Source organism: Marmota flaviventris, chromosome 11 (genome assembly GCF_047511675.1).
Source record: "Marmota flaviventris isolate mMarFla1 chromosome 11, mMarFla1.hap1, whole genome shotgun sequence".
Lineage (NCBI taxonomy): Eukaryota > Metazoa > Chordata > Mammalia > Rodentia > Sciuridae > Marmota > Marmota flaviventris.
In genome coordinates, this window is record NC_092508.1 from 75,955,112 (window position 1) to 75,971,339 (window position 16,228).

Here is a 16,228-nt window from a genome sequence, read left to right on the forward strand (position 1 = left end):
AAACAACAACATATAAATGGAACAAATAACAAGATTTATTTCCCCCTTTAGAGAAAACTGAAAGACAAAGCAGTCAGTGGGATGTTAGATTTATAGTATGGTAAAAACTAAATGTAAGCCCACAGGCTATGGGGGAAAAAAGCTACTTATAAAGAATATGGTTTGTGGTAAAATACTTTCTTCTACTGTTACCACAGAAGAAAAAGAGGACATAACTATGAGAAGAGGATAAAGACAGTAAAGGAATGTACAGAAATTTTTAACAGAAAATCACATTGTTTTTAATAGAATAGGTGGAGAGATGATGTGTCAAGGAAGGATGGGACAGCTGGAACTGAGGACATGGAGGGAGAGAAAAGGTCTAAAATAGATCCCATGAGGAGAAAGCCTGAGAGTACAGAAAAGACAATTAAAAAGACTGCCAAATAGCAGCAGAAACCAGATTGAAGTTTGAAAGCATCCAGTTCTAATGAGCCAAATCTGCAATGCTTTGTTTGCCTCCAGCAGTGTTCTCTCTCCTGGGAGAAGAAGCAAAGGGAGCAAGAGTTAGAGGTAACCAACATTTAAGAATTTGCTGGATGGGAAAAGGTCTGTAGTGGTTATTGATGAATAAGAGACAAATCTTGGGCAGTAAAGTCCAATTCACTTGAAGCCAGGAGGGCAAAAATCCTTGACTCTGATCACTGAGGAGTATTTGCAAGGAAATGAGGAAAGTAATAATTAGAAGTCCTAGACTGGAAGCTGAAACTTCCATGGAAATTAGAAAGCTTCTAATTTCTCACCTGCCTCCCCACCACTCCTGCTGAGACCACAGGAATGGGAAGAAGCAATAAGTAAATGAGATTAGAAGATTCTTAGCAGAGGATGGCCTTGGGATGAGGGGAAGGGAAGGAGGGGTAAACAGAAGGGAGAATTTGATTAACAGGAACGAGGTGACTGTCTGAATTTTGTATGCATTTGTATGTATTTCTAAGACACTAGGGTTATTCATTTTCAAATAAACTTCATGCAACCCAGTAGAAACAACAGTGTTTTGTGTGTGTGTGTGTGTGTGTGTGTGTGTTACATATGGTTTAAAATTCTTATTACTCTGCTTTTTAATGAAGTCCCTGATGGTGCAATAAAATTATCTCTAGTGCAGAGGTGGCCCCTCCACCTCTCCAGCTTCTCACCTCACTCTCCACACTGTTCACTCTGCTTCAACCACCTCCGCCGTCTTTTGATTCCAGGAATAAAACAGGCTTATTCCCAAATGGGGGCACTCTCATCAGCTGTTCCTCGGTGCCTGCAGCATTCTGCCCCCAACCAGTCCAGGTGATCCTTCTGGAGAGCTGGACTCAGCTTAAACACCACCTCCTCAGTGAGGTCTTCTCTGACCATTAACCTAAAGTAGCCTGCATACATTTTTCATCCTACCACCTTGTCTTGCTTTGTTCTTTATTCCTGAAACATTATTACCTGGTAATATCTCGCTTATTTATTTGTGTTTTGTGATCCACCTCTTCCAATTAGAATATAACACCCAGGAGGAAAAGGATTCTGTTGTCTCAGTCACTATGTTTAGCATCTCAAATACATCCTAGCACACAGCATACATTCAATAAATACCTATCTGGTGAATAAATACATGCTTGAAAACTTGCTACTTCAATGCTTAATAGGATGGAAAGCTACATCTAGTACAAGTTTATTCACAAGGCTCCACACCAAAGAACTTCAGAGGTAGAAAATGGTATTCTTGCTGACTTAAAACAAACTCAAAAACTCCTGTCTTATTCTAAGCAATAAATATGATGAGGAAGTAAATTTTATTTTTAATGAAGGGATAAAGGAGAAAATATCTTTAAAGATGAATCTGAATAAATGTCAATAAAATTTTAAATGATCAAATGGGTATAAAAATGTCAGTGTTATTTTTATCATACTCAAGGATGGCTAGAAACAGACAGGTTTTACAGAGTTTGAACAGTGTGGAATTTAATTAGTTAGGGCATATACATAATCAAAATGTCAGATAAATTTTCCAACAAATAAATTCTATAAATTATGAGCAATGTTTTTTTCTGTTTGTCTTGCTATATTAGATCTAGAAAACAGGCTTAATTAAGAGGTTAAAAGAAAATAGACTATAATCTCTTCTCCATGAAAGGTAATATCTAAATAAGAAATTCAGTCTTCAGCTAAGTTTTCACATTTTATGTTGAAAGTATTCTCAGCCAGTTCATTAAAACAAACAAACAAACAAACAAAGCAAGAAGGAAAAAATGTTAAAATAAAATCTATAGTGCTAATGAATGATTGATGTTACAGAATTGTTCACGGACTTATATAGGACATTATTTACTAATCATGATCCTCTGAAATATAGGTAAAATTTTTCAATAGAGCCTGCTTCAGCATTCCCTCAAAGTGCCCATGTAGAAGCCAAAAATCAAAAGACTTAATAAATAAGAAAACCCCAGACTTATCCAAATAGAAATGTTCTACAAAATACCTGACCTGAATTTTTCAAACACATCAAGGTCAACAAACACAAAGGAAGGTTGAGGAATATTTTATCTTTAGACTGTGATTTTGTATGCAAATGATTTCACTCTTAATAAAGACAGTATTTAAAGATAAATGGATGTATAAATGAATAATTATGACTGATCTAATACAGGACCACAAGGCTATCAATTCAAACAAAATATTCACTCATGTCAGTGATTTAAATAATAGTTCAAAACTATAAGAATCACATACTATAGGAATAAAGAAATATGCCTACATGTATTGCTTATGCTCTAATAATTCATTATTACTTTGGTAAATGAGATGTATAAGATTTACAGTGAAATGTAAGTATTTCTTGGACTGAACCTTTATAAATTGATTTCATTGCTCACTAATATATGACATTTTAGAAAAGTACAATGACATCATTTCAATTTTAGTTGAGAATTCAATGGGGACTTAAGTCATCAAATAATGGACAAAAATATCAAATTTCAAATATGGTTTGATGAGGTAAATATTTTCTTTTTTATGAGTAAAAATCATAATTTTTAAACTGAAGCATTTATTACAAAAATAATTTTTAAGATACAGTGTTGAGGTAGTAATTATGCTATCTTCTCTAAAGAGAAAGAAAAGAAGTTCATAGAAACTGAATATTTTCCTTAAATTTCTGATAGGCATTATATGATAGATGCGAAAAATTACAATGGCTTGCTGTCCCCTTAGACAAAAGCAACTATGTGTAATCAAAGATCTTACACTTTGGTATAAAGACTGAATTTATGTTACTGTCAATGTTAAGTTCAATATTGTTATAGTTAATATATAATAGCATTTTAAGATTAAATGAAAGAAAAAAGTTAAAAGTCGAAAGTTAAAATATTTCTTGCTTTTTTTAATTACCTAAAGAAAAATAGACATCCATGTACACATACACACACACACACACACACACACACACACACACATACAGATGTTCCACTGTTGGTCTCAAGTATTCAGCAGGTTCCCAACCAGCTAGGCAATATTGAGGTCCCAAATAATCTACTTCTTTTTATTGTTTCTTTCCCTTGCCAACCTGACTCTCCTCAGAGAGTAGCAAATTTTAAGTATTTGGGGCCTTCCAATGGTATTTGCCTCTTAAGGAATACTGTGCAGCACACAGCTATGCTGAAGCAGAAAAAGAAAAAAAAATCTCTCTTTTTTTAAACAAAACTAGTCAAGGTTCAGCTGAGGAAATCTATTGACCCACTTTGAAATTAAAATGCTGCTTTCGTGCATACATACATACACACACACACAGAGGGAATTTTCCACTGAGGTTGTACATAATAGATATTGAAGCTCTATCAATGACACCCCAAATCAGCATCCTCAAGGGAAGAATATGCACATTGGGTTCAGGCTATTACTAATTACCTTGAGTTTTTTTAACCTTAAATGTTTAGAAAATATGAAAATCATAAAAAATACGAAAAATCATGATTATAGGAAATCCAAGTTTATAATTAAAACAGAACAACATAATCATTTCTAAGGCATCATCTTTGTTCCTTTTTTTTCAGTGAGTTTTCCTGTATTAATATCAGGCATGTAACCATCAAAACAATAAAGCTGGATTTGCAAAGTAATATCAATTTAGTGTTAACAAAGATATAAGAGACGTGTTATTACTTTCATTATTGTGAACTCGAGTCATTTAGACCAATTTATTACAGATATTGTACATATAATATAATGCAATTATGGAAAAAAAAACTTGATGGCATATCTATGTTTTTACTCACCAGTTGTTTCCACAATGCCTTCTAGGATGACGACAATCTCGAACTGTTCAGTTTGCATGCTTCGCTGGGATAGGTCATAAAAGGGGCTTTTGGCATCGATCACGTGGCAAATTGTGAGGGGGGACACAAGAAAAAGTTGATCTGCCCCTGTACTAAAACCTACATCCAGTTCAAGTTGGTCAAGGGGAAGGAACTCACCCTCAGGTGTCTGTCGAGACTAGACAAGCACACAGAAAAAGAGAAGAAATCACCACTTGTACTGAAATTTTCAAGGCAGCCCAACAGTAATTTACATCATTGCCAACATTCTGCACTATCAATCATCTGCAACAAAATCCAAACAAATCATTATGCAGCTATGTTCTAGCAAATGGGCCGAAATCCCACATAGCTCGTGCGGAACATACATGCATTATTTATAATATACAACTTGCTATAATTACCATTCCCTAACTCATGAGCTTTGGAGAAATGCCTGGTCCAACAATGGCTGTTAGCACAAACTGTGTAAGTGAGTATACACGTGCTACAGCTTGACACAAAGCACTGTGTGATAACTCATTGCATGCCAGAATATTCTTTCCTCATAAAGCAAATAAATAGGCAATTGTCATGTAGTTACTTAAAGCCAAAAAAGGTTGACCATCATATAAGAAGATATTTATCAAAATATTAAAAAGAAAAATAAAATAATTTATTTTTCTAGGACTTTGGAAAAGTAACAAATGAATATAAACTGGATTAGAAGTGTAAAAGCATCATATTAAATTATATACATAAAAGATCACATAATAAAAATAAAAGGCTGATGCTTTTAGCTAATGACTTTCAAAACCCTAATAATAAACTGCATTGTAATTGTTTATTTTTATATTTATGAATTTTAAAGCATAATGAAGAAATTGCATTAAATTGAACTTAATCAAAATACAATTTTAAAAATTTGTACTTGATCAACATAGTTCTGGAAAACTTTCCACCCACTGACTAATTGAAAATTAGTATGATTTCAAAATTAGTAATCCATGAAAGCAAACCTGTTCATCTTTCTTTTATATTCATTTTAATTTTGTTTTCCATATGTGTTATGTATAGCAATCACATATAAGCAAACATTTAATAAGTTTAACCTACAAATGATGGTGTTAAAATAAGAGATGGGTAGTCAGAAGTTGTACACTGAAAAAAGAAAATTAGGAAGGAGGAGCCCATGCTGCTGGTCAAATGGGACTTCAAAGAATTTGGTATATTTTAACAATCTCTTTGAAAAGCTAATTTAATAAACAAAACTGAAACTGTAAGAATAGCCTTTCCAATGAAATGAGGACTTAAAGACAAAATTCTTACTCTCAGGGTTCAAAGAAATACATTGCCTTTGTATATGGAGTAAATGAGTTTGAAAATGGTAATTGGTTTAGTAATATGTCCTTTGACAAACAGAAGGAAGAGTTTTAAATTGGTGGTAGTTTATTATGCAGCAATTGCTACACAGAACAATTGTTAATTCAATTAACACAAAAATTAGTCAATTAGGGAAGCTACTTTATAGTTACTCAGGAATATTATTTACATAGAAGAAAATCCAATGAAAAAATTGAGACTACTTTTCTGCTCAAATTTTTGGGTAGAATTTTTTTTAAAAAATGAAAGTAAAAGGGAGAAGAAAGACAGAGAGAAGAAATGGGAAGGAAAGGTGGAGAAGAAAAAGGAAGGAAGAAAATGATTACTGACCAAAGAGAAAAGAAAACACACAGAAAAACCTGATGGTATTAAAACAAAAACAGCAGCTCTAGCAACCAATGTTGGAGAAAACTAGGCATTTTCAAGGCTGTATGAAAAATCTCTCTTTGGAGCTTTTTCAAGTCACCTATATTTCTGAACCTACTTCCACGTTAGTAAAATATGAATGAGATCATTTTTCCAACTGCACAGTTGCATAATAAGTATTGATGGCTATAACAAAATAAAATCCAAATGCAAAAAAAATAAATAAAAAGATCATTGATATTGTTCTTTCACCTAGTTAGAAACAGGTGCTGTATAAACACAAGGTGGTATTTTGATATATCTGATTAGTGATCAAAACTGGATCATTTTACTGACTACTCTAAGCTATGCTTTTCCTATATTATGACAATGGTAATTCATTAAAAACTAAATGTTTATTTTATTTAATAATAAGTTTATCCAAAGAAGATTTATTTTTTCCTAATCGCCTTATGTGCATACCAATACTAGGATTTGTCTCATTTTTATGTATTTATTTATACCTGTGCCTCATTCTAAAAGGCTTTAGATAAAGTAAGTTCTTAAGTTTTATTCAACATTCAACAAATCATTCAGAAAATCATGAAAAGAAGAAGTGGCCTAGAAACAGGCAGGCTATCATCAGGAAAATACCAATGGTAAGAAATATTTCATTTTTAGCAAAGCAGTTTATTCAGTAATATTATTTATGTACAAGAAAACCCAATAAAATTATATTTTAGAATTAAATATGCATAGATCTGCTTTATTCAAGCTCAATATACCTTCTGACTTTAAATACTTGTTCTATATGCTCCAAATGATTACATATTATCCCTCACTTGCTGTGAAAATTTGTATCTTATCCAGGTCTTTCCATTATGTGACATATGGAAAAAGTACTAATAACTGTATATCTGTGTGTGTGTGTGTGTGTGTATATATATATGTGTGTGTGTGTATATCTATATATATATATGTGTGTGTGTGTGTATGTATATATATATGTTTATATATATATATAAACATACATACATATATATTTGTTTTTCATGTGATTTTATATATATATATCTTCATCCAAGGATTGAACCATGGGGCACTTAAACCACTGAGCTACCTCCCCAGCACTTTTTATATTTTATTTTGAGATTGTCTCCACAAGTTGCTCGGGACCTCACTAAATTGCTAAGGCTGGCTTTGAACTCACAATTCTCCTGCCTCAGCCTCCCGAGCCACTGGGATTACAGGAATGCTTTCCATGATTCTGTATTTTTCAAATAATGATAGTCTCTACATATACATTAAAAATTGTTTTCCACTGGATTCTATATAATTTAACCTTTCTTTAAGTTACTGAGACTCGCCCCACCTATCCACAATTTTATGATCCAGGTGTTCTTCCTTTATGTTAGACCACCAACATGTTTGAATTTAAATATGCTTTTCTCCCTCTTTGTTGTTGTTGTTGTTGTTTGACTCTAATAGACTATCAAGACTATTACTAATTGGAATTAGAAAGAAGTCTTTGGCTCAGGTCAAAAGCCAAGGGTATGGTTATACTGTGGCAGCTGCTTAAAGAGCTGCAACTGTTGTTCTGAGCTCTCAAGTATAATCAAATTACGTTATCACTGCTTTCAAATCTCTCAAATTTCTTAAGTGAAGTGAGAGGTATTTTGTTTAAGGAACTATGATATGCATATGTATATGAAAGGGAAAGAAAGGAAAAGTTTGAATTATGTCTGTGCCTTTATAATATCAATCTGCAATCTATTACATGAATGTATAATAGAATAGTAATACTAATACTCCATTACTTTTATATTACCTTATATAGTATCCACTATTGTATTTTGGAGACATTTTATAAAAGGTAGACTATGTTTAGATTAAAAAAAAAAACTTAAATTTTCTTCATTATATCATAAGACTTATGACATAAAAAAATAAGCCTGCCATTAAAAAGGTTATTTGTTAGTGGGTATAATTATCTTCTTTAGTTCTATTAATTTCCTAATTCTAAAAGGAACACAGAACCATAATAATTTCTTACCTAGAAAATGTATAAATGGATATGATATAGAACAACAAGAATTCAAACTGTTTTCAAAATCAAACAATTGCTAAAAGTTCAGATAGATGTAATTTATTAACATTTCTAAAAATCTGTTTACAAAGGTTGACTTCTATTTTATGAAATAATCATTAGAATCATAAAAACTGTGGAATGAATAAGAAAGTAAGAAAAAATGAGAGAAAAGACAATGAATAGGACATTGATAATTCTTAAAATTTAGAACATAATTTGAATAGCTATGATCTGACAATGACTTCCATAAAACTTTTATTTCCCATTTTCTGAAATCATAGAAAAGAAATAAAGATGGTTTCAACATTTTAAAGCTGTGCTGGCTGGCTGAATTATAGCAAATACTTGGCATTCTAAGAAAAATTGGGGTATCTCAGGCTGAAAATTTGTTAAAATTTACTACCCCAAAATATGAACACCTTTGATTTTTGAAATGAATTGGCACATTTAGGTTGTGACAATAATTTCTAAGGTATTCTTCATAATAATAACATACTTCTAATATTTAAATTATACACATTTCCATTATATGCAAATGAGATCTACATAGAAGGCTTATGCCCCCACTTTATAGTCTTATGTACAAATTTCAAAGAAGCGATTAATTTCAAATTATTTTGAATTCTGTTGGGATCCAAAAGGAACTGTAAGGTCATCAACTACAATTCTCACTGGAGGTGACAAAAGAATCAAAAGTCACTTGTTCCTGGAAGGGACCACCATGTTCTAGTACTTTCAGAGAAATAGCTTTCATACGACAGAGGAAAGACTGTTGAAGGTTTATGCAAACACATGCACGCGCGCGCACACACACACACACACACACACCCCACTTACTGTCCTTGGGTACACATTTAGCACTGTCCTGGCAAAAGAAGACCCACATTTGGCCATCCTCCTTCTGGGGAACAGGCAACTAAATGACTACATTCACCCTCCAGGGCCACCCTTCACCAACACATTCCAAATCTTTGCTGGCTTTCTCCCATCTCTGAGCTGTAAGAGTGTTCTTTACCATCTTGGGGTGAGGGTTAGTGGATTTTGAATAAAGCATTTGCTCACTACCACCTGACTTTTCAGATTTACCCTTATCATATTCCAAGGTTTGATCCATGCCTTACCAACCTACTACAAGTTTCCATTGTGACAGGACCTACAGGGCCAGTTGTCAACAAAGGAAGGAAAGGAGGCAAAGATGGAGAAAGCAGGCCATCCTTGTCTATAACCTTCCTTCATTTTTGTCTGGAATTTCATTTATCCTCTTTAAATATGTAATATACGTGTGTGCTTTTGTATGGTGAGTAGATGGTAAGTCGAGAAAAGAATTACATGGAGTGAGATCAGAACAATATGTGGAAGCAAACATTAGGAACTAATTCCAAAACACATTCCAAGGTCAAGAAGATAGTGTTTCCTTGACTAAATGTACTTATGACAATGGCTTTGACAACCATATCAAAAGTTAAGTCAGGTAGAGAAAAGTATAGACCTAGAATTCTACCTAGATTGTCTACTATAAAATTGTATAATTATTTGGACTCTTTAAGCTTGAAATTTCATGAACGTTCAGGTGGAAGGACTGTGCCCAAGATCAAGTCTAAAATAAAGGTTTTAAATGCTTAGCTAATTAACCCATAAGAGTTCATTTTCATGAAAAGAATGTATATATAGAACAAAATGTAATTTACTTTCTAATAGATTATGGGGAGGCATTTATACCATTCAATTGAAAGAGCAGCTTTATAATTCCTTGAGGGCTTTTTGTGGAATTTATAATAACTACAGGCAGAATTTGTAACCCTACTTGTACATTCCCTGCCTACTTACCGAACACCCTCCAATCCATCAAAGGCCTTTTCTTACTTCTCTTTATCATTTGTTCTTACCTACTGCTGTTTATTTGTGGGTCATTAAGTCCTTATTTCTGTTCATACTTTATACTCTGAGTACCACCCTGTACATTTTAGGAACCATATTATAAATAAATAAAAGAAGCAGAACAAAATATATTACTACTATTGGAAAAAGGGATAATAATTATAGATTTTAGAAAGAACCCAAGATCTATACTTATTAGAGAATTATTGTACTTATGTCATAGAAAGCAAGCTAGGCTAAATAGTAACTGTGCTATTTTTTTAAAGACAGAATGAATCCATTAAAAATTAGCCAACAAAATGGAGATCTTACCCCTGAGAAATCTGAAGTACTCAGTCTTAGACCTCTTGAGTATTTTTGCTAACACCTTAGACCATGTTCAGAAGAACGGTATATTATATATGTGTATTATATATGAGAATTTAATTTTTTAAAGGAAATAATTGTCTCAAGATTAATAATAAATTTAAGTTAAAAATTAAGGTCAATTGGTGAAAAGTCAGTTACAAGGGTCACATAGAGTCAAAAACATAATCACATTTAAGTTTAAGATATGGAATGAAGATAAGTCAATAAATACAAGAGTAATATCCAAAAATCTTTTGGTTTAGAAATAATTATGTTTAAAAGGTTAATAAAATGGCTGGGGTTGTAGCTCAGTGGTGGAGCACTTGCCTGGCACGTGTGAGGCACTTGGTTCCATCCTCAGCACCACATAAAAATAAAGGTATTGTGTCCATCTATAACTAAAAATTTTAAAAAAGGTTAATAAAATATTAAGATAGGACAGGTCTGAGTAAGTAGCTCAGTGGTAGAGCACTTGCTGAGCAAATGCAAGGTACTGAGTTAGATCCCTATAGTGAAAAAAAAAAGTCAGGATATATGAAGATGATAATAAAGTACTTAACGGTTTTGCAGAAAACATGTTTTATTGCATCTGCACTTGATCACATTCATATGGGAAAAACAACAAAGCATCTAACCATGAATATCCATATAAATGGATACCAGAAAAAATATGTATAAAAATAATGCACATGATGTTAGAAGAGGAAAGGAATGCACTCTATTACCTTTCAATAAATGAAATTTAAAATGTGCACAGCTGACCTCCTAAGAAAGAAAGATGACTATTGGCAATGAATGTAAATATGAAGGAATATGATTATGCTTCCATGAGAAAAACTCATTATTGTCTGTTTGAAAATACAGATGCAACCACAGTTGACTGTATGTTTGCATTATTTTAAAAAGTTTTGGGCAAATACAAGCACATATGAGACACATACATATATGCAGATATATGAGAGCCTTTGGATAATAAATTTGTACATTATTCAGCAGTGCATTAAAGATTACTTAATTCTTCTTATAACAAGTTGTGTATCCATGGCAGTCAACTTTTAATGTTATATGAATAAAAAGGAATATGTGAGATTTCTAAATCTTTTAAACCCAATACAAAATTACAGGCTATAGCATTTGAGTAATAGAGACCTCAACTCCTTAACCTACACATCCTAATTTTCTACATGAATACATTGAATTAGCATATCCACAATTCTAATTAATACCTATTCTCTATGTTAACACAACTAAAATAAATTAATAATTAAGTTAAATATCAATATGGCCATGAGAGGAGGAAAAGATTAAAATATTTACCTTAAAACAGCTTTCTATAACTCTATTTACACATAAATTATAGATTTTAAATAATAAATTCAAAGCTATATCCTGTTATTTTTTTTAATCTACTTTATTTTTGAGTAAAAGAGGACTGGCCTCTCCAGGCATAGAGTTGGAAGATCTATATTTGATTACTGAAAGAAATTTCAATATTTTCAAGCTGGAAAGTCAGGAATAGAATTAATATAAAATTTACTTTGATATAAGCTAAAATCCCAATTTAAAATGAAGTAGAGAAGTTAGGGGAAAATTTCCATCAAAATTAGGGAATCCAAAATAATTATGTATGAAAAATTAGCAAGTATTAGAAAGTCATATCCATGTTTCAAGTGTCTTCTTAAGAATCCAACAGTGCTTTATAACTATTGAGCAAGACTCTACTATTTATACTAATAAAGAAGCTTTTATTCAGCAAATAAGAAAAACATGACATTAAAATGTGATATTAGGTCATAGGAAGAATATTTGTGTGCTATAATTATTATCATTAAATGTATTTATTCAAATAAATTTTTTTAAATGTATTTTTTTCCTTAAAAGAACATATATTCTGTGTTAAAGACACATAAACTTTATACACTTAAAATTTTGTGGGGTTTAAAACAGGAGACTGACTATACATAATATTATTTAGTAAGAAGAGTGTATAAAACTGATAACAAAATATTACAACTTAAAGATTTGGTATAGGTTTTCTCTTATTACATAGCTGACTGTTTTAGGTCACTTCAACTTAGTCCCTAATAGAAAATGAAAGCAATTTATTAAAGCCAAATCTCCACTCCAATTTTGCTGAATGTTATAAGTTCCCTAATTTAAAACATGAAGTCTGAAGAATTTATAAGATCTAAAAGAATTCATTTTAATTACCATGGCTACTGGAAAAAACAACTTCAAACAAGCTACACTAACTGGCTGGTATGAAGAACTGCCATTGATCAACTCCTTTTCTTCATAAAAACTAGAGAATTTCACTATAATTTTGTTTAAATATAAATTTAATATCACATGTCAATCATCTCACTTCCAACACTGACATCTTACTAACAAATCAACAGTAAAGGATTTCATAGGAGTATTTTCCTATTATTTTAATTAGATGTTGTTTTTATCACCTTGTGTTAATATAGCACCTTGCTCCAAATTTGTCAACACTATACATCTTTTATTTTTAATCAAGACTCTGCTTACAGTATATGTGATTCATGACCTTATGCAGAACAATCGTTATCAGTGACCTACCACTGTAGAGACTGGGGGCTTCAGACTTATTTTACCTTTGTGTGTGAAGGGGGGTGTAACTAATATGTAGATGAATTCTATCTTCCTTCGTTAAAATAAAATTTTATAACAGCTAAAACATGTTGCCTTGAAAAGATATCTATTTTAATAAATAATCTTATATATTTGAAAAACTATACAATAACAATAAATAACCTATTTAGTCTAGTTTTCAATTTCCACTGAACAATGAGGTAAATTACACTTCAATAAGAATCTCAAAGTGATGCATAAACATGGATTTCTTGATAGAGACTTTGGCGCTATTCTAAAAATTAAAGTGTTTCTATCTGCTCAGTAGGCCTAACCTAAAAAAGAAAAAAAAAAGAGGAGAGAGATGCATATCTTGTTCTAGGCATAGAAATAAGCACATACAATAATTATCACAAAAATAAATGTATCTGCAACACAACTGCCTGATTTGAAACACCAAGCCACGTAATTCAAACACTGGTCAGTAAAACAATATGCAAAGTTAAATTTAAAAGTTATATACAGTTCATTAGGGTTAGTTATAAAAATGAAATCTACTAAAAATAGTTATTAATAGTTATTTTAATGAAAATGTAAATCAGAGCCAGGCTGATAATTTCACACTCTGAGATACAAAATATAGTATATTTACTGTATATAGCATTGTAAATACACACATGTGAAGTGACAGGTCAAGAGTATTTCTTTAATTCAAACACTTTATTGAGCAACTTGGTCAAGCATAATTAGCATAAGATCTTATAGGTGAATAATGAAAATAACATAAGAGCAAAACTTTCATAAAGTACATTGGATCAATTTAACCACAACATAAGTTGAGGCTTATGTAAAACAATATATACTCATACAGTAAAAAAAATAAATAAAATTTCAAAAACAAAGACCTCATTAAATAATTATCAAACTGCTATTTTATTAATACCAAATTATGAATCTGGCTATGGTTCTTTATGTAATCATAAATAAATCTTTTTCAATTTCTGAACTATTTATTTGAGGTCATCATTTTCAATTTATGAACATTAGAAAACTACTTGGGCAAATCCCTCAAAAAATTATATGAATTGTAAATGACACCTAGAAAGAGAGCTGGGCTTTAATCCCTCTTTCCCTGCAGCAGCAGTATGATAAGTGACTAGGGAGGACTGCTGTTCCTGGTGGTGCCCCCTAACGAGTACAAGAACCTTGCTTTAATAACCACTCTATGTGCAATTTGTTTTAGCATTTTACACTACTGATGGTAGGAAGCAATCTTCTTTAATGGATGCTGAAAAGCTTCAAGTGAAATCTATAATTGACAAAGGCTTCATAGAAACAGGCAATTAAGAATAAAATTAACAAGAGGCTTTACAGGAAAAGCACTCAGATTTCCATATGATATTTCTTTAAGAAAATATTTAATAAAAGTTAAAATTTAAAAGAACCAGGTGTGGTGTTTCTTCCACTTTATTAACTGCTTCCTGGATCTGTGTGTTTAAAAGTTGAACACAGGTAGAGTTAAACTTATTGGGTCCAGAGGAATAATCCGACTGCTAATATTATTGGGGGGGGGGGGGGTGGAGTTAAGGCAAGTTCAGCACCTATTTCTTCTAAATAAAACCTGTTCGGTTTCATTTTAGTACCTCAAGTTTAATGGAGTTATATGTTGATAACAAATCAAAAGCGTTCAGAATGGCAGAGCATCGGAGTAGGAGAAGAAGAAGAAGGTACTGATTTCCCTCAAGGTTCCAGGAGCTCACACCACTCCTTAAGTGTTACTAGTTCAGAAAGTGATGCAAGCACACCCAAAATGATGGATATAAATAAGAGCAAAAGAGTGAGTAGGAAAAGAAAAAAAAAAATGACAACTGTGCTCTTCACCCAATTCCCTCCTCTCTCCCGCCCCCACCCCCACCCCCAAGAAGTTTACCAGAGGTGACAAGTTTAATAGGGGAAGGTGTTTCTCAGGTGAGTTAATCTCTCTGCTAGTGGGATGGCAGTCGCTTGGTGGGGAAGGGGAGGGGAGAACTTACTTTGAGCAGCTTACAGCGGATCTGCGCGGAGACCATGTGGCTGTTGCGCAGGTTGCCCACCCGGAACATGAGCGTGAGTTTTCCGTCCCTCATGGAGATCACCGCGTGTTCACTAAACATGAGGGTCTCGGCGCGCTTCTTGGGTTGGGACATCTTGATGAACATGCATCCGATGAGGAAGGCATCCACGATGGAGCCCAGGATGGATTGAAAGAGGAAGAGGATGATGCCCTCGGGGCACTTGTCGGTGATGTATCGGTAGCCATAGCCGATGGTGGCTTCGGTCTCAATGAAGAAGAGGAAGGCAGAGGGGAAGTTGTAGACATTGGCCACGCAAGGCGTATAGTTTCCAACGTGGGCTTTGTTCAGGTCGCCCCGAGTGTAAGCGATTACCCACCACATGGACGCCATGAAGAGCCAGGCCACGGTGTAGGTGAGGATGAAGATGAAGAGGTTCCAGCGCCACTTGAGGTCCACCAGCGTGGTGAAGAGGTCCGAGAGGTAGCGGCTTGTTTCGCTGCCCAGGTTGCCGTGCTGCACATTGCACCGGCCGTTCTTGTCCACGAACCGCTGTCGCTTCTTCTTGGGCACAAGCTGCTGCTGCGGGCCCGGCCCGTGGGGCTGCAAGCCTGAGCCGCTAGACGAGGTGGTCACTACCTGGTAATCGTCCCCAAATTTCCTTCGGATTGCAGACATAATATGGAGGGGCGAGCCAGATTCAAACGCGAAGCGAAGGCGCAGGAGCCAAGCGCTGCAAACCAGCACCAATAAAAAGGTGGGGGTGGGGGAAGGGGCAAAAGCAGGCGCTCGTTGTGTGGGGGGCACACCCTGTAGGTAGCTGCGGTCTCTGCCCCCTGCAGAATCCTCTTCCTCCCCTGGGACGGAGGCTTTATTTCCAAGCTGAGTATTAAGACAAAAAGTGTTCTCCCGCACTCAAGGCAGGAGGGATGCAAGGACCAGAAACCCAAGTGCAATTTTGCCTCCAAGCTTTTCCAGGGTCCTCTTTTCTTCCCCCACCAGCGGCATCCCGGGCCACCTCTTACCTTTCCACTGTCCTCCTGACTATCCTGCAGCGCCTCCAAACTGACTGCTTAAAATTAAGGACTTGATAGGCAAGTCCCACCCCACCTGCCAACTCCCCAGGCTGCCAAAGCTGCGTTACCTGCTTGGACCAGACCCTCCCCCCTCCCCGCTGCTCCCAGATCTCTTGCCCGCCGGGACCGCTCTCGGCTGCCCCTGGCGCTCCCGCCTCC

The 16,228-nt window shown here is 34.2% G+C and overlaps 1 protein-coding gene across 1 annotated transcript in view; it reads right to left on the reverse strand.

The window, feature by feature from the left end:
* The window catches only part of Kcnj3 (potassium inwardly rectifying channel subfamily J member 3), a 133,329-nt gene extending 117,658 nt beyond the window's left edge, over positions 1 to 15,671 (reverse strand). Inside the window, exons 1-2 of the mRNA XM_027938018.2 lie at positions 14,976 to 15,671; positions 4,287 to 4,503 (exon numbers count right to left, since the gene is read on the reverse strand). Of these exons, the coding sequence (XP_027793819.1) occupies positions 4,287 to 4,503; positions 14,976 to 15,671 (913 nt within the window). The remainder of the gene's footprint in view (positions 1 to 4,286; positions 4,504 to 14,975) is intronic.
* Between the last annotated feature and the right edge of the window lie 557 nt (positions 15,672 to 16,228).